This window comes from Lynx canadensis, chromosome F2 (genome assembly GCF_007474595.2).
Source record: "Lynx canadensis isolate LIC74 chromosome F2, mLynCan4.pri.v2, whole genome shotgun sequence".
Lineage (NCBI taxonomy): Eukaryota > Metazoa > Chordata > Mammalia > Carnivora > Felidae > Lynx > Lynx canadensis.
Genome location: NC_044320.2, coordinates 2,490,229 through 2,510,920, shown reverse-complemented (window position 1 = coordinate 2,510,920; position 20,692 = coordinate 2,490,229). Strand labels below are relative to the sequence as shown.

The following is a 20,692-nucleotide window of genomic DNA, read 5'->3' as shown; positions in this document are numbered from 1 at the left end:
TCAGGCCCGCCTCCTCAGCAGGGCCCTGCCCACCCCCGACTCAGGCCTCGCCCACCCTGGTCCATGGCTCCGCCCCTTCCGCGTCCACCGCTCCCCAGGTCTTGCCCTCCCCTGTCCCTCTGCTCAGCCTCTCCTGACCCCTCTGCTCCAGACAGCTCTGCCAGAGAGGAGAGGTCGTTTCCTGCTCAAAGCCCCTGGAGGCCCCTGGGTTTGAACCCCTTTGGCGACACGCACCCCTGTACAGAACAGTGCTTTTCTGTGCGCAACATAATTGCACGGAGTCACAAAGGGATGCAAACACATATTGAAACAGTTACACTGAACAGTTTTAAGCCAAATCTGAGCCTCTTTGTTAAAGCGACGGATGCTTATAGTCAGTGATTCTGACGTCGGATGCAGGAAACGGTATTTGGAGATTCTGTGACCCAGCAATGTCCTATGACCACATCTGTGACTTGCATCGGTGGCAAACACAGCCACTCCCGGCACTGCTGTGGTTTGTCGCCAACATTGCCAGGGGGAGGGGACACACTACTTTCCCGGTGGGGGGGGAAGGGGGTGAGTGAAAATGCAGACATCTCCCCCACCCCCGCCAGGCACACACCTGACTTCCATCGGTGCACCCAGCTTGGGGGCCCCTGCTTCTGTGGCTCCCCTCGCCCCCACAAGGCCTCCAGGCTGGACCTAACCTAACCCTAACCCCCCTCCTCACCCCCAGCCGCCACCTTAGCACCCTCCCCACGCTGCAGCCATGCAGAATCTCTGTCTGTCCTGATCCTGGGCTCACACAGGCTGCTCACCCCTCGGCGGGGCCCTCTGCCTGCTGGGCCCTTCCCTTCCCTTCTCTACCCCATGACCTCCTTGGTCCTCATTCAGGTGAAGTCCACTGGCCCTGACTTCCAACCCTCCCAGCTGAGCCAGTGTCCTATCTCTGGTTCCTCCCCTGCCCCTGGACTGTCCCTGCCTGTTGACTGGTCTCCCTCCGGTCAGGGTGAGAGGGTGGGGGTGCTGGGCTTGTGAGAGCCCTCCTCACAGCTGGAGACATGGCTGCAGAACGAGGTCTCAGGGGAGGGAGGTCAGGTCCCCGCCTGCTTCCTCAGCAGCCCCCCTCAAGTGTGGCACTCAAGGCCCACTTCCCACCAGGTGCACCTGCCGTCCTGCCCTCCAGTTCTCCCAAGACGCTGTGATCCCTGAAGATGGACAGCCCTCAAGCCTCCAAGTTCATGGGCCACTTGCCACCCGGAGTTCAGACCCTGCCTCCTCCGGGCACCTTCCCTTGTCCATCCTCGGCCCGGCCTGTGCCGGCCCCGCCCCTGCACTGTGCCAGCCGCCGCCCCTCACCGACAGCAGGAAGTGCAGCTCGTCGGCCGTAGTGTTCTGCATGATGAGGCTCTGCAGCATCTGGTCCAGGGCCTCCAAGGTCTTGTTGTAGAGGGTCTGTGCAGGGGGGTGGAGCAGGTCAGGGCAGCCGCCAGGCCCCGGCTGCGATTGCGGGCCAAGGCCTCCTGCAGGGCCCCAGTGCATTGGCCTCTCCATGGTAGTGGTGCCCCTTCCTGCACACCCCCGTGGCCAGGCTGCACACCACGTGCGTTCACACCACATCCAGGAAGGGCCCCGGCACAAGCCCCGTTTGGGCAGCTGGGAGATTGGGCGGGGGGCAGTCTGGGTCAGACCTGCCCAAGGTCACAGGTTTCTCTGTGGCCAAGGTAAGTTCCTTTGCAGCAGGACTGGCTTCTCGGGCAAGCAACCTGCGCGAGACCTGGCACCCAGAAGGATCCTCGAGTGCTTGGTTTCCTGCTTTGCGATCCCATCTTGAAATTCTTCCGAAGCTTCAAACAAGGGCCCGCATTTTCATTTTGCATTAGTTGGGGCAAATTACGCAGCTTGTCCTGCCTCCTGGGTCTCACACGAGACCCCCAATGTTTGCTGCTCGGCTCACCGGGCGTGCTCATGGAGGGAGCCAGCCAGAGAAAGTGCCCAGCCCGTCTCCTGTCAGGGTGCGTCAGAGCGGAGCCCTGGGCGCGGGCTGTCCACTCCCTGGGAGCCCTGGAGAACTCACTTCAGCTCTCTGAGCCCACCTTGGTCACGTGAGAACTGGTTGTGAGGTCAGCCCCACCTGCTGGGTGCTGATGCACATTGAATGGGAAGGAGCAGGAGCCCCCAGCCTACCTTCTGGGACCTGGCTAAGCTCCCTAGGTGAGCCAGCCATGACACTGTCATCTGGTAATGGGGGCACTTTAGGCTCCTGCAAGGTTGGAGTGGGGACAGGCCCTGGCCTTCTGGAGGGCTGCTGCTGTGGTGTTGTCCTGGGCCCAGGGCACTCTCCCCATCCAGAGTGCCTATCTGTCCCAGTCCCCATCCCCATCCAGAGTGCCTATCTGTCCCAGTCCAGTCTGGACCCGGCCAGGGGGCAGGAGTGGGGTTCTACCCCGACTCCCACACCAGACACTTCCATTTCTCTGAGCTGGTTTCCTCACCCTGTGGACAAGTGCTGCTGGGAAGGTGAGCTAACATACACACAGGGCCTGGCACAAAGCAGGTGCTCGGTTAACACCAGTTCCCTGCCCTTTAGGGTAAACACTCGGGCAGCAGGTGTTGGTGGTGCCCCAGGGGGATGGGTTTACACCCTCTGCAGAGCCCATGAGGTGCAGAGGGGGGCATCCGGCCCAGTAAAGGATGGGCCTGCTGGGGCCTGGGTGGGGCGAGAACAGTTAAGTAGTGAGACAGCCCAGGGCTGCTCTCTGGGCGGGCAGGGAGAGAGGTCACTTATACTCCTATTTGTAGAGCACCCTGTGCACCAGACATGGGACACCAGTGTCCCCTTTTATCTGGAGAATTAAGTACTGTTAGCTCCACACTTATCACCCCCATGTCACAGTTGGGCAAATGGAGGCTCAGAGAAGTTAAGAAACATGCTCAGCATCCCCAGCCCTATCCTATGGGGGGTCAAAGGCTCTGCCATCTAGCCTGCACCCCCTCCAAAGCCACGAACAGCAGGCAGAGCCGGATGCCTGCCCAAGGGGCCCCTCTCATTGGAGGGGTACATGGGCCAGCTTCACACCTGTATGTTGGGTGGCTCCAGGAAGAGGCAGGTGTGTTTCTTCAGGACGTCCATCAGTGGCAGGGCGAACACACTGCGGAGGCAGACGGACAGAAGCCGTGATTTCCTCTTCAAGTCCAGGGGCGGCCTCAGTTTACTGTTTAGAGATAGAGGGCAGTGAGGGAGGGGTGTGGGGGCCGGTGATTGCAAAGGGGCCCCCAGCCAGAATAGACCAGATTTGACAAGCCCCGAGCAGCAGCCCCTCACCCAGTTCTGTCCTTGACCAGAGACTCAAATGTGAGCTTCTGCCTCGCTGGCCTGCAGAGCCTCCTGGGCAGGTTGAATTCCAGGAGGGTTTGTAAGGGACTAGCATGGCCTGGTTGGGAGCAGATGCTTCATAAGCCCTGTACCTCAGGCTCCCCTTTACTGGACAGACTGGTCTCATCCCAGCCCTGGCTACACCACTGGGACCTTCAGTGGCTCTGTTTGGGCAAATGATGCTAAACTTTCATTCTTTGAGGTGTGAATTAATCACAATAGCTGTACTGTTTATTGAGAGCCTCTTACAGGCCTGAACTGGGGCCTGACCCTGGGTGGGGCTGGGGAGCGTACCAGAGGCTGGAGATGATGTGAATGGTCTGCTGGCGAGTTGACGTGCACAGTGTGTCCTGGGGTTCCTTCTCCATCAAGACCTGTAGATCCACAGGTGAAGGCTGAGTGACTCAGGCCTGGGCTTATCACACTTCTGACACCAAGTCTCATCCCTGGCTGAAGAACCCAGTGCCTGGCACCCCATGGCCCACGGGATCATGCTCCAGCTTCCCACCCACCCACGGGGGCCTCTGTGGCCTGGCTGCACTTAGAGAACTAGAGCACAGCCTTTAGAGTGAGACAGGTCATGTCTGCACCCTGACCGCCACATACTGGCTGCACGACCTTGAGCAAGTCTCCACACTGCCCCAAGCTTTGCTTACTCTGTTACTTAAATAACAGAGTGTTGTTGCACACGTGTCAGGTGTGAAGCAAGGTGTGCAAAGCACAGTGTCTGAGTCACAGCAGGAGCTCAGTGAATGGGAGCTCAGTAAACTGTTATTTTATTATTACAGGTGTAATTGTCCAGCAGTTTTGTGTTTCCTCCACTACCCTGGGGTTCTGTAAGCCTGAAATCTCTAGTGAGCAGTGGTCTGAGCTGGGATGGTGCTAGCAGAGTGGATGGTGCTGGCCTTTCTGGGCCTCAGCCACATCAGCTGGGAGGAGGACACAACTGGCCGGCTCAGGGTCACTGAAGAACCAAGTGAAGTGGGGGGCATGGAGCGCTCCCAGGTGCCAGAGCCTATGAGGGGCTTGGACACACCCTAGAAATCCAACTTCTTTGCCCCTTTCCAACACCTGTTTCTTGTGGATGCTGCTGGCCCGAGGGAGGAGTCTCCTCCTTCTCATGGGTCCCCTTCCTCTGCCCCAGGACCCTGACTCACCATCAGACACTCAAGAAGCTCTGAGATCTGGGAGAACTCGTAGCTGTGGGCCCCCTCATTGCGGCTGATGGCCCCCACCAGCATGAAGATGGCGGTGAGGAAGCTCTGCTTCAAGGTCTCGTCCTGGCATGGGGGCATGGGGGTCAGGCCATGGAGCGGGGGATAGAGGGGGCACAGGACAGGCAGGAGAGAGCGCCACCATCACACGTGGCTGCAGGGCATTGCTGAGGGAGTACGGCAGAGATCTGCAGCTGGGCCACATAGGTAGGACTTTGAGGGGGGAGCTGTGTGGTTTTGTTTAAAAATGTGAATATGTTGACAACATGTCAAGGTCAGGAGTAAGAAGCCAATGTCTGGCCTCACTCGATGTGTGGCAACCCAGAGCCCAAAGATCTGAGGGATGCGATGGCCTGACCGGGCTGCCTGGTCCTCTTAGCCCCCTGGGGTGGACGCCCTGGGTGCAGAGTACAGAGTCAGCAGCCCGTCGTCCTGGGGAGGGGAGGGGGCATCACCGGGCCTTCCAACACCCCAGAGTGAAAGCCTAGGAGAGTGTGGGGGTGGGGCCACCATGGAAGCCCTCGAAGCTTTGGGTGGGACGACGGGGTGAGTAGGTGGGACAACGAGGAGGCCAGGCCTGGCTCCTCCTGATTTCAGAGTCAGGTAAGGTTGGGGAGGAGTGCCCCAAGGCCCTGGAAGTTCCTAGCATTCTCTGACCCAGGTTCTGGTGGGGCCTGGGCTGTGTCAAGGCTGGGCTCCAGAGGGGTGGTCCCGGGGAGCCATACCCAGGAGCTGTAGTGGAAGTAGAAGACCATCCGTGACAAGATGTTGTCCACCCACGGGAGGATGTGCGCCTTGGCCTTGACCGCCATCTGACCGTAGGCAAGGAGCATGGTGCTGCTGGCCCACCTCCACTTTGGGTCCTCTGATTTCTGACCCTGGTGGGGACAGACAAAGGGTGTCAGGGTCCCCCTGGCCCGCCTCCGGGGGAGCGGTGACAGGAAGTACTCTGCACCCTAGCGGGTACTGCGGGCAAGGGTTCTGAGGGGTTGCGAGTCTCAGTTTACCGTGAGAGGAAAATAGGGAGAGTGGAATCGTCTCTCTGGGGGGTTGGAACGGGACTGTGGGGTCACCCGAGGTGTGTGCGAGGCACTCGGCTCTCCCAGAACTGGCCAGGGTCCTAGCCCCTCACGCTGCCTGCCTTGGCATAGCCCCCTCCCCCGGAGCCGGGGGCCCATTTCCCCTTTGGGCTGCTGGGGGCTCGGCAGGCCATGCCTCAACCTAGGGAGATGGTAATGGAGCTCTGGACCTTCGGACCCGAGGGAGGCCCAGAGAGTGTGGGGGGACATCTGAGACACCCTTCCGATGTCACCTGAGGACCACTTGCCTCCATTCCCTGTCAATGACTAGGACCCCTCTGAGGGCTGGAGATATGGGTTCCAGTCCCTGCTCTGCCACCTGCCGGCTGTGGGGCCCAAGGAGGTGGCTGGCCCCCGCTGGGCTGTCTGTGCTACCTGTGACTCTTCCCCCGTCTGTCCTGAGCTCCCTCATGCAGCCCCAGACACTGATTCTGCCCGCAGGAGTGACCAGGGGTGCAGCGAGGATGGTGGGGGGGGGCATGCCGCCCATCAGCAGGGGCACAAGGTCGCCCTCTGGCCCTCGTCTCATGTTACAGGCAGGGCACGTGTCAAAAGGCCATTAATAAACACAGCGGCCAGCACAGCCACTGCGAGATGTCACCGGGGCACCTGCTGTGTGCCAGACATTTCAAAGCCACGTTTCCATCCCAACGGCTGGGAAGGGAGGAATTGTTATTCAAGAGGAGAAACTGAGGCACGCGGGTCACGCTGCAGGTGGCACTGGAGGCCAGGAGGCTTGGTCCAAAGCCTGTGCCCCTAACTATCCCCAGAGACCCTCTCGGACGCCCAGACCCGTGTAGAGGGTGGGGGTCCTGATGCCCAGCCCCTCATTGAGGCCCCCAACCGCCCCAGAGCCAGAACCTTCAGGCAGAAGCTGTGGAGGCTCCATTTAACGGGTGTGCTCCGGCCAAACTGCTCTAGGACGGCCCAGACGTGGTCCAGGTGGCGGGTCGCGGCCAGCCCGACGGTGAGCGCGATACCCTACAGGTGCGGGGGAGCAGGGTCACCGGTGCCGGTCACAGGACCACGCCTGGACTCTCGCCTGGGCGTGTGGAAATTGAGGCCCAGAAAGGGAGGGGACTCGTCCAAGGTCACGGGGACCCCCTCCCACCCCCCCCCCCATCCCACTCTTCAGGACATGCAGCTCTGGCCCAACCCTGTGAGGGCATCTTTTATGGGGGCGGGTGGGTGGTGTGGGAGGCAGGGGGGAGCGGTGACTCTCTGGAGGCCTGTAACCTCCCCCTGCCCCCACTAGCTCTGAGCCTGGGCCAGAGGAGGGAAGGAGGGTCCAGGAAATAGATGTGTGGCAGAGGAGAGGACCCAAGTTATGGTAGGCTCCGGGTGTGACCAGGGTCAGGACTCAGGGTGTGAAAAGGACCAGGTGTCTTTGTCTGGCCTGACCAGGGCTCAGGGTACGAGCAGGGATCAGGCTAAGCTTGCGGTCAGGGTCAGGCGGCTGTGGGCTGGGCTGGGGGCCGGGTCCTCACCTCCCGCTGCTTGGGCCACTGGTGGGACGTGTCCAGGAGGGTTCTCAGGTGTGTCCTGACAGTGGTGGCATTGTCCTCGTTTTGAAGGATCAGCCCGTAGTAGACGAACAGAAAGGCCTGGGGGGAGGTTTGGCTTCTTGTCCTGGGTCTGACCCACCTCTGTCCACCCCGATGGCCTCCCTGGGCTCCTGTAGCCGTCCTCACGCCCCTGCTCTAGGACCCTCGTGCCCCTGCCTAGTTTTGACGGGTTTTGACGGTGCCACATCAAATCCGGCTGCACAGGCCCCTGGCCCTTTGTTTCTTTCGGGTCTCAGTGTCCTTCTGGGGCCTCGGCCTTGCTTAGGTGGGCATCCTATGGACAGAGTCCCTGGGGCTGCCTGGGGGGGAGCGGGGGACACAGGGGGTGATCCACCTTCTCCGGGGGCTGTTCCTGATGCGTCTGGTCAGGCTTGGTGAGTGCCGACAACAGCTCCTTGGACCACTTGTCCATGTTCAGGAACTGGGCGGACTTTCCCGCCATCTGTGAGCAGACAGGAGTGGGCAGGGCCGGAGTGGTCACTCCCTCCACCCCGCGGGCTGGGGCTGAGGCCTCCACCAGCCCCGGCCCGCCCTGGTCACTCAGAGCCCTGACTCCGTCATTCTCTTGCCTTTCTTCCTGAGTCTCCAGGGCCCGCCCTCTGATTTCCCTGAGATTCCCTTCCCTGGAGGTGTTCAAGGAGAGGCTGAAACCAGGAGCCTGCCCATGTCCCCGGCACCGGGCAGGGGCCCAGACGTCACAGATGCTCAGTGAGCGTCAGGTGAAGGCGGCCCGGCCCGAGTGTGGGTGCCAGGCCGTCTCCCGGCACCTGGAACTGTGCCTGGCATGTAGTCGAGGCTCCAGTAAGATGGTTTTGAATGAATGTGGGATCAGAGAAACGAAGGAGTGTGGCTTCTAAATATAAAGTCCTAGAAGTTTTGCTCTAACATATGACAACCACAAGATTTCTTTATTTCGTTGTTCCCAGATCCCACAGTTCAAGTCCGAGATTTTGATCCCCAGGTCCTTTGGGGCGGGGGTACCCCTTCTAGATATGATCCCAAGCCTTCAGATCTTTATAGAAAAAACTACTGATGGATGTGAAGGTAAACGTTTTCCGAAGTTTGTTCAGCAAAACCACCATAAATTCGGTTGAAAGATGCAGTAAATTGCGTTGGCTTGTGTTTTTGTTTCCTACAACCTCTTGCCAAGGGTTAATATCGATGATAACGAGCACTTCATAAGCTACTAAGAAAAAGGCAACGGTCCGCTTAGAAATAGTGAAAGCACGCACACGTGACAGGCTATCACCTCAGCCTTGCTAATATCTGAGGAACGGAAATTAAGATGATATGAGATTGGCAAAAAATAAACTTGCTGGATGTCAGCAAGGAAGTGTCCTTCGGTGGGAAGGTGAGGGATCTCTCTCTCTCTCTCTCTATTTTTTTTGGTGAAGCCTTTGGCAGGCATCAATTAAAATTTAAAACGTATGTACATTTCCCCAAGGGACTCCCTTTCTAGGAATTTATCCTAGAGGAGCACTCATAGGTGCCTTGGTTGGAGCACAAGGGTATCCATTCTGCCGCGTGGCCGGATGCAAGCCCGCCGAGAGCGCCCCCTGCAGGTGGGACCTTTAGCGCCCTCTCCGGCGATGCTGGGGAGGGTTGGGTAGCGTAGGGTAAGGCAGGGTGGGGCGAGGCGGGGCGGGGGCCCTGAAATGGCCTGAAATGGCCTGAAATGGACATTGCTCCCCGCTCTCGTCTGCCCGGGTTTTGCCCCGAGTCTGGCCTGTTTGTAACGGGACCTACTGGCTCCCCACCCTCCCTGCCCCCAGGACAGATGTCTGCCGATCACCGTGGGCCACCCGGAAGCCCTGGGTTCCCGCCTATTGTCATGTTTCCTTCAAGTGCTGCCTGTGCCAGTGCTACAGCTCCTCATCCGAGATTCACATTCAAAACCCCAGAAAATTAAACACTTTTTCATGGCTTTGCAGCAAACTCATTTGGGGGTAAAAGCTGATCCAAACCGATGTGACACTATTTATGGGAATTAGTGTGAATTTTGTATGTGTCTGCAGCAGAGATATTAATGTATTTGATTCCACATCTGCCCCAGACCCTGCTAAGTGTGTTCGTAGAATGTATAGGGTGGGCACTACATTACTTTAAAAAAAAAAAAAAAAGGAATATCTGAGTTTGGGGAACAAACCTGTTTCCAAAGTTAAAAATTAGTCAAGTTTTAAAGAATAAAAAAATTTTTTTGAGGTCTATTTATTTTTGAGAGAGAGAGAGAGAGAGAGAGAGAGAATGAGTGGGGGAGGGGCAGAGAGAGAGGGAGACAGAATCTGATTTAGGCTCCAGGCTCTGAGCTGTCAGCACAGGGCCCGATGCGGGGCTCGAACTCACGAACGCAAGATCATGACCTGACCTGAGGTTGGACGGACACTCAACCGACTGAGCCACCCAGGCGCCCCAAGGCTTAAAGGTTTTTTTTTTTTTTTTTTTTTAATTTTTTTTAATTTTTTTTTTTCAATGTGTATTTATTTTTGGGACAGAGAGAGACAGAGCATGAACGGGGGAGGGGCAGAGAGAGAGGGAGACACAGAATCGGAAACAGGCTCCAGGCTCTGAGCCATCAGCCCAGAGCCTGACGCGGGGCTCGAACTCCCGGACCGCGAGATGGTGACCTGGCTGAAGTCGGACGCTTAACTGACTGCGCCACCCAGGCGCCCCAAAGGTTTTTTTTATTGAAGTTTAATTAACACACGATGTCCTGTAAGTTTCAGGTGTGTAGCGAAGAGATTCGACACTTCCATACATCGCACGGCACTCACCACGGCGTGCGTGGTCACCACCTGTCGCCATACAGCGTTGGTACAATATTACGGACTGTATTCCCTCTGCTGTACTTCTCATCTCCTTGCCTTACTCATTTTATAACTGGAGGTTTGCACCTCTACATCCCCTTTGGCTATTTTCCCCACCCCCCACCCCCCCTCCTCCGGCCACCAGCAGACCTCTTGGTAGTTGTGTGCATTTAGGAGTCTGGTTTGGTTGTTGTTTCTTTGTTCACTCGGTTTGTTTTCTTAGATGCCACACGGGAGTGAAATCATACAGTACTTGTCTTTCTCTGTCTGACTTCCTTCCCGCGGCACAATACTCTCTAGGTCCCTCCGTGTTGTTGTCAATGGCAGGACCTCATTCTTTTTCATGGCTGAGTAGTACTCCGCTGGGGATAGAGACCCCTTCTTTATCCATTCTTCTGTGGATGAGCACTGGGGCTGCTTTCGCATCTTGCCTGTTGTAAATAACGCTGCAGCGAATGTAGCCGTGCAGGTATTTTCAGGTTAGTGTCTTTTTTCCTTTGGATAAATACTGGATCATCTGGTACTTCCAGTTTTGTTTTTTTTGAGGACCCTCCGGGCTGCTTTCCACAGCGGCCGCTCCAGTTTGCCTTCCCACCAACAGTGCGCGAGGACCCCCTCGGCTCCGCGTCCTCGCCAGCATGTGATATTTCTGGTTTTTTTGAGTCTGGCCATTCTGACAGGTGTGAGGCGGTATCTCATTGCGGCTTCGATTGGTATTTCCCTGACGATGCGTGATGTCGAGCATCTTTTCACGTGTCTGTTGGCCATCGATAAGTCTGGGTTGTAAGTATGTTTACCGAGGGGGGCTTAACTCACAGCGTGAGGCATAGATCTTTCCCGAGCGGCACAATGAACTCTGACAGATGTGCCGACCCGCGCTCCTGTCAGCCCACCAAGAGCGAGAACACATTCCGCCCCCCCGGCGAGCTCACTCACGGTCCTTCCTAGTCAATCTCCATCACTACAAAACTGCTTTGATTTCTATCACCGTAGATTGTTTTTGCCTCTTCTGGAGTTTCATAGGATGGGATTCGCGCAGTGCGTACCTCGTACTTCTGTGCATCTGGTGTTCTCAGCACGTGTCTGCCTCACGTGTCAGAAGTTCGCTCCTCTCCGCCGTGTTTCTATCGTTCTGTTTCTCCTCTGTGGTGTCTTTCACTTGCTCTTCAGGTGGACACTTACCTACGGACTTTAGGTCTTTGCTGGGGGTCCTGCTCTGCCTGGCGCAGAGCACTGCTGTCTCCGGTCTGCAGCTGTTTGGGGTAGAGGATCTCGAGGGTCGTGGGCTGGTCCACACGGGCCCTGAGCTCTGCCCTCTGCGGCGAGCTCCGGTCTCACTGTCGTCCTAGCTACACTTCCCTTTCGTCCGAAAGCCCAGTCCTGTCCCCTGACCTCACTTTTGGGGGCTGCTGGATCAGTGCGTTCCCTCGTCCCCCGTTCCGGGTTGGGAATCTGCTGTTGTATTAATCTGCACATGCTGTGTGTCTTGCTTTTTTATTTTTTAAAAATTTTTTCTGTTTTTATTTTGAGAAAGAGAGAGACGGACAGACAGAGTGCGAGTGGGAGAAGGGCAGAGAGAGAGGGAGACACAGAATCCGAAGCAGGCTCCAGGCTCTGAGCTGTCAGCACAGAGCCCGACGTGGGGCTCGAACTCACGAACCGTGAGATCATGGCCTGAACCGAAGTCAGAGGCTTAACCAACTGAGCCCCCTAGGTGCCCTGTTGTGTGTCTTGTTTTATAGATAAAGGCTATTGCTAATGGGGACCTTGGGACCCAAAGAGCCACAAAAATTGGTGGGTCTGGTCGGATCCTTAAAAACTGGTAGAGCGCCCGTCACGGTGTTAGGACAAGTTGGTCACAGAACGGGTCAGGTTGACTCCAGGTCACCTGCCAACCTCAAGAAAACTTCCGTACAATGAGCTGTGCTGTAAAACATGCACAGTCCCCAACCTAGCAGCACATCCCTCTTGGGTATTACTTGGCTCTGAGGAACCCCAAAGGCTTAGCTAAAAAAAAAAAAAAAAGCTCCTTAAGCCCCGAAAACTCAAGTGTGCTATCTTCTGTCATACCTGCTTATTTTACGTCTAAGAACTACGGTCCCAGAGCTATAAATATCTCCCAAAACGTCAAAATCTTAGTAAAAACAACCTAAAATTCCAACGGCCATTACGGAGAATGTTCAAATTAGGGTTGTTTATTTCAGAAGTGGATTTGGAAACAAGGTTGCCCAAGATGACACGAACAGAATGGAGTACTTAGTTTAATCATGATGCAGAAGCTTCCGAAAGGCTTCACGATTCCAGAAAAGCTCCATTCAAAGGTTCATTACCGAAAGCTGATGACAAATGAAAGACAGGTGCCCAAAACAAAAGGCAGGGAGCCTGACGCGACCCCTCCTGCTGGCTCCTTCCTCCCTGACCGGAGTCCTCATGCTTTGTGGACCCTGCAGACACAGTTACCTTTTGAAATAAACCCGCTGGAGGTCCAGGAGTCTCTCTCAGAGTCTTTTCCTCTTTGGTCAAAGGCCAAACTAAGGGCAATAGTTAAAGAAACTTCCAAGCCCAGAGAGGGTCCCCAGAAGCTTTCTGAAGAATTTACAGTCCTTACCACGGGCTATGACCCAGGCTGCCAGGTCCACGTCAGCGTGTGCACCTGCTGGTGGGCCCGGGGGGCCCGGAAGCGGAAACAGAGGCAGGAGGGTGTCATCCGAGGGTGCTATTTCAGAGCCTCAGTCTTCGACATGGTCCCCTCATGGGCCACAAAAGAAGCGACGACCGCTCCCAAGCGGTGCCCGGAGCCCGCCCGGCCGCCCTCGCTGGTCTGTTACTCAAACGTGCAAACGAAAGACCGATCCGTGGCAGACTCTGAAGTCTGTCTGGAAGGGATCTTCCTGCAGCATCCTGGGTTCCAGACAATAAGGGAGGGCACCCAGCGTGTTCCAGCTTTTCCATCTGTAGGTGGATTACCTCCTGAGATTAGAGCGTTGATAAAAAGGCAGAAAATCGGACGGGAGGCCCCCTGCCTGACTGAACTCAAGACCAGAGCTGGGGACTTTACCGTAAACAAAGGTCCGCCAAGCTGTTGGCCTGAGGGCTGCAGTGGCCTCAAGGTCAGGGGCCTGGGGCGGCACCTGGGCCTCCCGGGCACCCCGAGGCGGCGCTGCCCCAGGGATTGATGTCTCTGCTGTCCCCGCAGGCCCCACGGGACTCGCCCACACCGCCTCTCAGGTCCCCGTGCCCACCCCCGAGCCGGGGCCCCCCGTGGGCCTCCCAGGGCCGACGGGGATGGCAGGGTTCTCTGATCTCAGCAACCCCCTCCAGCAGCCGAGAGAGAGCCTAGAATTAAATTAGTGGGAAGCCTTGCCAAATTCGGGGACGTGCGAGAGCTACAGTCCCTCCTTAAACCCCGCTCCCCCCGGACAGCAAATCCCTCGGAGGAAGGTTTCCACAGTGAGGGCATCTGATTCAGTTTAGAGGGAGTTTCTGTCTCAGCCGGGGCCTTTCCCTGGAAAACGCTCTCTTTTGTTGTGTGACCCAGGCCCTGACAACCTGTCCACCGAGACCTCCTCTCTAAATGCAAAGGGCCGGCTCACACGTTTTGCCTCCGCTGGAGACCTCGCCTTGGAATTTCCCGACCCACCCGAACCTTTTATGTTCTTTACAGTCTGTCCTTGACATACAAGAGGACAAGCTGCAACAAAAGTCCCTTAATTTAACCGAGGTGCCTGCAAGCCTGTGGGCCGCCTCTCAGACTGACACAGGGAGAGTGAAAAAGGACAGAGTCCGTCAAGATCCAAACAGACATGGGGCGCCTGGGTGGCTCAGTCGGTTAGGCGTCCGACTGGGCGTCCGGCTTCGGCTCAGGTCACGATCTCGCGGTCTGTGGGTTCGAGCCCCGCGTCGGGCTCTGTGCTGACGGCTCGGAGCCTGGAGCCCGCTTCGGGTTCTGTGTCTCCCTCCCTCTCTGCCCCTCCCCTGCTCCTGCTCTTTCTTTGTCTCTCAAAAAATACATAAATGTTAAAAAAAAAAAAAAGATTCCAACAGACATAACTACACTTCTTCCCAAATTGCCTCAACCCCCATGAAACCCGAGGCTGTACAAGGCCTCGCACCGACGGCAGGGACCCCTGGTCGCCCAGGGGCCGATCGTCCCGCCCCAGCCCTGGGACAGGAGATCTTGCCCGCCCGCCCAGAAACCTAATGGACACAGTGGTGATTTGTCCAGGATTGAGGGCCGCTAACGAGACAGTTCCCCGTTTCCCAGTTGTTCCAAACCCGGACAGCGGACTCACAGGGGTTCGCTATTCAAAATGGTGGATTTGGCTCAGCTTCTCCAGCATCGCTGTGGACCCCGGCAGCCGATGTCAGGCAACAACATACCTGGACAGTTCCGTGAGGCCCCTTCTTATTTCTCCCGAGGGCCCCCTGGAGAGTGATTCACCCCAGGTGCCCGGGAGACGGAGCCTCTACAAAGAGGAGAGAACGCCTTGCCGTGCTCAGCTCCCAACCAGATGTTCGTGAAGGATTCCTTGTATTTGCTTGAGGGACATAAAGCCCCTAGAGAGAAATCGCAACGCTCTCTAGACGCGGCTCCTGACCTAGGTCATGATCCAAGCGCTGACGGAACCCAGCTGTCCCCAGAAAGGATGAAACTGATCAGAGCATTTCCTGTAGGCACAGGACGAAGCCACAGCCTTGTGTTTGTCGAGGCCCGGCTGCCTGTCGCAGACCGCGGGCTCCTAATGTTTCTCCATCAGCTTTCCCACTCTCTGAACTTACTAAAATTCCAGTCCCTGGACCCATTCCTTGGGGGGGGGGTGGTAAACACGAGCAGGCTTTAGAGAACTTAAACAGGCCCCCCCAGGAATGACCCGCCTCAGGCCCATAGAACTATTCAAACCTTTCCCCGGTTTGTGCCAGAAAGAGACAACCAAGTCCCGGGGATGCTACACAACGTGGTGGGGAACACCGGCCTGTTGCTTACAGCCTGGTTCAGGCGCCCCTGCCGCCCCGACGGCCCACAGCCTCTCGCTGGGGCAAGTGAGTGGAAGCCCGAGCAGATCGAACGCCAGGACATGACGCTTATTTGCAGACTGCTGTTCATCCCGCCATGTTGCGGGATGTTTTCTTTCTTTAAAAAAATTTTTTTTAATGTTTATTTATTTCTGAGAGAAGGAGAGGCAGAGAGAGAGGGAGACACGGAATCCGAAGCAGGCTCCAGGCTCCGAGCCGTCAGCACAGAGCCCGACGCGGGGCTCGAACCCACAAACCGCGAGATCATGACCTGAGTCAAAGTCAGACGCTGAATCGACTGAGCCACCCAGGTGCCCCTCTTTTTTTTTTTTTAAATATAATTTATTGTCAAGTTGGCTAACATGCAGTGTGTACAGTTGGTTTTGGGGGTAGATTCCCATGATTCATCACTTACATACAACACCCAGCGCTCATCCCAACAGGTGCCCTCCTCCCTGCCCATCCCCCACTTTCCCATCCCCCCCCCCCCATCAACCCTCAGTTTGTTCTCAGTATCCCAGAGGCTCTTATGGTTTGCCTCCCTCCCTTTCTGTAACTTTTTCTTTTTTCCCTTCCCCTCCCCCATGGTCTTCTGTTCAGTTTCTCAAGTTCCACAAATGAGTGAAAACCTATGGTATCTGTCTTTCTCTGCCTGACTTATTTCACTCAGCATAATACCTTCCAGGTCCATCCACGTTGCTGCAAATGGCAGGATTTCCTTCTTTCTCATGGCCAAGTAGTATTCCGTTGTGTATATGAACCACAGCTTCTGTATCCATTCGTCAGAAAAGGCCATTTTCAAGCTGGAAATGCTGTTCCTGGCCGGTGAGCTGCTCAGGAGGGGGAGCCTCCCCCAAGCTAAATCCACCCACCCTGGGCCATCATCCGAGTGGGCCAGTTGCCGGAAGGACAGACTGGTAATTCTCATGCTCGCAGCCGGTGCGCCTACAGGGTCGTCCATGTTTGGGGATGTTGTGCAAACAAATGGGTTTTCTTTGCGTCCCTTTAAGAAATTTCTTTGACTTGGGGCGCCTGGGTGGCGCAGTCGGTTAAGCATCCGACTTCAGCCAGGTCACGATCTCGCGGTCCGGGAGTTCGAGCCCCGCGTCGGGCTCTGGGCTGATGGCTCGGAGCCTGGAGCCTGTTTCCGATTCTGTGTCTCCCTCTCTCTCTGCCCCTCCCCCGTTCATGCTCTGTCTCTCTCTGTCCCAAAAATAAATAAACGTTGAAGAAATTTCTTTGACTTGTACTCTAGATTTTATTATTTCTTTCCTTCTCCTTACTTTAGATCTCATTGGTCCTTTTTTTGGATAGCTTTTTAGTCTTCATTTTCATTTTAATTCATTAATTTTTTTCAGTGTACTTATTTTGAGAGAGAGAGAGAGAGTGCACACAGCTGGAGAGGGGCAGAGAGAGAGAGGGAGAGAGAGAATCCCAAGCAGGCTCCACGCCATCAGCTCAGAGCCCTACGATGGGGCTTGATTTCACAAACAGCGAGATCATGATGTGAGCAGAAATCAAGAGTCGGACGCCTAAACTACTGAGCCACCCAGGCATCCCGATAGCTTTTTAGATAACAGACTTTATACCTTTCTTTTCTTACATAAGCATTAAAAACACGAATTTCCTTCTGAGGTTGCTTTCTGTTGAACCCCACAAATTTTCACACGTTGTGTTTTATGATCATTGCGTTCAAAATCTTTTCTACTTTCTCTCGTGACTTCTTCTCTGACCCATGGGTTCCTTAGAAATGTGTTGTCTCCTTTCCAAATATTTGGGATTTTTTTCCAGATACATCTTTGCTATTGATCTCTGATTTACATTCTGGTCAGAGAATGTACTCTGTTTTATTTCAGTCCCTTTAAATTTATCGAAACTTGATACAGGGCCCAGCGAACGAGCTATCTTGGTGAATGTTCTATTTATGTTTGAAAGAAATGTCAATTAGATCAATTTGGTTAATTATGTCGTTCAAGGCTTCTCTATCCTTAGTGATTTTCTGTCTTACTTCTCTATTAATCATTAGCTGCTACTGTTACCACTAACGGAAGCTATTAACTACACTGAACAAGGGTGGCCCGCGTACCGGGCACTGTGCATTACATCCTGTAGTCCCCTCTAAGCCTGTTTGCTCATCTGTGACAGTGGGGCTCCTCCCTACCCCCCACCCACCTCCCAGGGAGAGCAGATGCCCTGCTCCCCTGCTGCCCCCAGCGTCCCTTGGAAGGCCCCGGCGGCCGGGCTCCCCCCTACCTGGGCCAGCTGCTTTTCCCAGCATGCCTTCTCTCCCTTCTGGAAGATTGACTCTGCGGGAGAGAAGGGCCACGTCGCTGGAGGCCACGTCTGACGTCCACGCCGGGGCTGGATCTCGGGCTCCTTCTCCCCCACCCTCAGATACTGGACTGAGCCAGGGTGACATTGTCCTGCCTCTGCTAGTCCTGGCTTCGTGGAGGGCGGTGAACTGGGTGCAGGGTCTGGAGAGCTGGGCTGGACTTGTGGCCCTGCCACCCTGGCCTTGTGTCCTCAGGTCGGCCGTGTTGCCTCTTGGGGCCCCCGGCTCACCAGTGGTGAATGGAGGGTTCCCTCCAGGCGTGGCCATTTGGAATGTGCCAGAATCCCCTCAAGGGTGGGAAAATAAAGCCCGGAGAGGGGTGCGTTGTGAGAACGGAAAGCTTTTATGGAACTTTGGAAACTCCACCTCGGAGGGAGGGCTGCCTTGGGGGTGGCCTGGGGGTCTCAGGGCAGCAGCGTTCTGGTCTGAGCAGCAGGTGCTCAGTTGGTTGCTTTGCATTATGCTAAACTCTCTCCTGGCAAGACCCTTCCCTATAGGGCCTCCCCCAGGGTCCTCCGAGACCCCACTGTCCAGGGCGACCCTTCCCACAACTCAGAGCCAGTGGCTGCTGTTGAAGCCCTGGGACCTGGACATCACAGGCCTGTGACGTGCTGTTCGGGGCCTTCGGGCCCACCACACTGCCTCTGTGAGCTTGGTTCCTCTTCTGCTGGTGAGCAGGGGCGCCCGCCTGTTGTGGTGACAGAGGACCAGGACCCTATGGCAGTGCTGGCCTCACGCCCATCCTGGGCCACCTCCTGGAGCCTCCTTGCCCTGTCCTGCTTCTGTCCAGGCCACTGTAGAAATGCTGACAGCAGGACCACGGGCCAATGGGGACCAGCTGGCGGGCTGGTGGTCTCCTTTCCTGGGGGCCTTGATGCGGCCCTGGCTGGCCATGGGGAGGGGGCTGTGGGGGGGGGGCTGGGGCCACATCCCGTTCCTCTGCCACAGACACGTTGCGCGGCCGATGCCTGGCCCTACGTGTGCCCCGCAGGTCAACTGTGTTGCCAAGCCCCCTTCTGGATCCTTCTCTATGATGCCACCCTCGGGGCCTGGGGGCAGAAGGTGGCCAAGGTGAGGCTGGGGGTGCCTCAGGCCTCTAGGGCAGGACATACCGTTAGAGGTCAGGATGCCCATCACGTAGAGCAGACTGCGGTGCGGGAAGACGCCTGTCAGGACCTCGGTCTCCAGGTGCTGGGCCACCACCTGCCACGAGTGCCTACAGATGGCCAGCAGCACGTTGCTGGCCGCGTCCTGGTACACCTCTTCCAGCTCCTGGAGGGCGGGGGGCGAGAAGGAGGAGTGGGCACTTGGACAAAGCTTTGGCTTTTCGTGCATGAGGTCTGGTTTGGTCGGCAGGGCCGCTGTGGGCAGCCCACATTTTGGATAGAAAACAGACCAAGGTGGCCCAGCATATGCCAGCTGAGCTTCTGTCCCGGGGCTGAGCTTCCCGGGACCCTCAGCACCCCTGGTCCTGGGATAGTTCCAGAAGCCCCTGTGCTTCCTGCTTCTGAGCCTGGAGCACCGCTCCCGCCCACCTTGTCCATCCAGATCTAGTCCGTTTTAGAGCGGGCCCCGAGGCCCCCATGTGGGGCATGGGTCCTGCAGGCTCCAGTCAACTGTCCCCTCCGGACAATGTCACCTCCTTTGATGACCCATCCAGGTGAATTCCGAGCCACGGTTTCTGCCTCTCGGGCCTGAGGGCTCGGGGTCAGCCGCTCGGGAAGAGGCCCAGCTGGCGGTCCTGCCTACCTACCCCCGGCTAGTGGGGCGGTGGCCTCGGGCACAGGGGAGCCCGCTCTGTGTCGCCACACCTGGGGCTTTTCTCAACAAAATTTTGGTATGTCTTTTGATGCTGCTCTAATCTGGGTTCCTCTTTTCTCCGAGGTTTAGTGGGAACCATCAGGTGCTGTCCATGGCTGCCGGTGTGAGACGGGAGGTGCTGTCACAGGACCACCGCCGGGTGGAGGCCAGGGGTCTGCCCTGCGTCTGGTGGCGTCTGCAAGCGAGGAGGTCTCGGGTCCCTCCCTGTGTGCCCTGCGATGCTGTTTCAATCATCATGTGAGACCATTCTGTCGTTTATAATTTACTCAAAGTGTGGGTATGAGGGCTTCTCATTAAGAGGGTGGATTGAAACTGCTTTTGCCCTTTCAAAAAAACACCTCGACTAAGCCACATTTAGGAGCTGTTTTTAAAGTTTACTTATTTGTTTTGAGAGAGACAGAGTGCATGAGGTCGAGTGGAGGAGGGGCAGAGACACAGAATCCCAAGCAGGCTCTAGGCCATCAGCCCAGAGCCCGACGCGGGGCTCGAGCCCATGAACTATGAGCTCGTGACTTGAGCCGAAATCTAGAGTCGGATGCTTCAGAAATCTAGAGTCGGATGCTTCACCAACTGAGACACCCAGGCCCCCCCCCCCCCCCCCCCCCCAAGGAGATGTTCTAAGAAGTTCAACAGCAGCCACGGTCTGGAAGCTGGAGAGCAAATGAATGACAGTAATCGGTGAGGAGTAGGCAGCCTCGGGCAAGCCCAGTGCCACCTGGCCAGGTCTGCCCACGGGTGGGGGGGACTCCGCAGGGCACGTGTACCAGACCTCTGCGACCAGGGTGCTGGGGGAGGGTGCAGCGATTCAAGAAGGCGTCAGGCGCCCAGATGCTGTGCCCGCTGCACACCCAGAGGAGTTTGTCTCGGGTGGCTCGGTCTCCAGAGGGGGCAGGCACGGGTCTGGGACGGGAGGCCAGGGCCCTCCACAGCGCTGCCCCTGGGCCTCACACCTCCGGGCCGGGCACGGTGCTGGAGTCTTCTCTGGGAAATCTGGGCAGCCCAGGACGAAAGCCACAGAGGTTCTGGCACGGGTGGTGGGCAGCCGTGGGCTCCCTGCTGACTCTACAGTGGACCCCAAATCCTGGCACCCGCCGGTGCCTTCAGAGCTTCCTATCACCGCTAACCACGGGCAGACAGCCACGCTGGAGATGATTACCATCCCCACACACCCGACGAAACCCGGAAAACTGCTACCGGGAGGAAACACAGGCCAAATGGAGAGATGAAAACTTCCAGCAAAGCTGTCTCTTTAATGTCCCGAGAGATCAAAGCAGGTATTGTATCCACAATAAAACAGCATGATATGAAAGTGAATATTCTGGGCCCCAAATCAAGATCGTGGGATAGTCGAAGGCACGGGGCAGAGCTGGGGACTCCGCAGAAGGTCTGGAAGACAGCGCGTCCTCAGAGAGCTGAACGGAGGACAGAGAGCTGGTGGAAGAGACACCAGATGAAAGTATTAGGGAGGACTGAGCACCCCGCACCTGTGCGTCCCTGAAGCCTTGG

At 56.6% G+C, this 20,692-nt stretch overlaps 1 protein-coding gene across 1 annotated transcript in view; it reads right to left on the bottom strand.

Moving 5' to 3' along the window:
* LOC115506523 (maestro heat-like repeat family member 5) overlaps positions 1-20,692 on the bottom strand; it is a 65,161-nt gene that overhangs the window by 28,737 nt on the left and 15,732 nt on the right. The window contains 10 exon segments of the mRNA XM_030304526.1: positions 1,342-1,437; positions 3,062-3,197; positions 3,653-3,732; positions 4,516-4,638; positions 5,298-5,444; positions 6,513-6,632; positions 7,139-7,255; positions 7,551-7,658; positions 17,287-17,339; positions 18,478-18,637. Of these exon segments, the coding sequence (XP_030160386.1) occupies positions 1,342-1,437; positions 3,062-3,197; positions 3,653-3,732; positions 4,516-4,638; positions 5,298-5,444; positions 6,513-6,632; positions 7,139-7,255; positions 7,551-7,658; positions 17,287-17,339; positions 18,478-18,637 (1,140 nt within the window).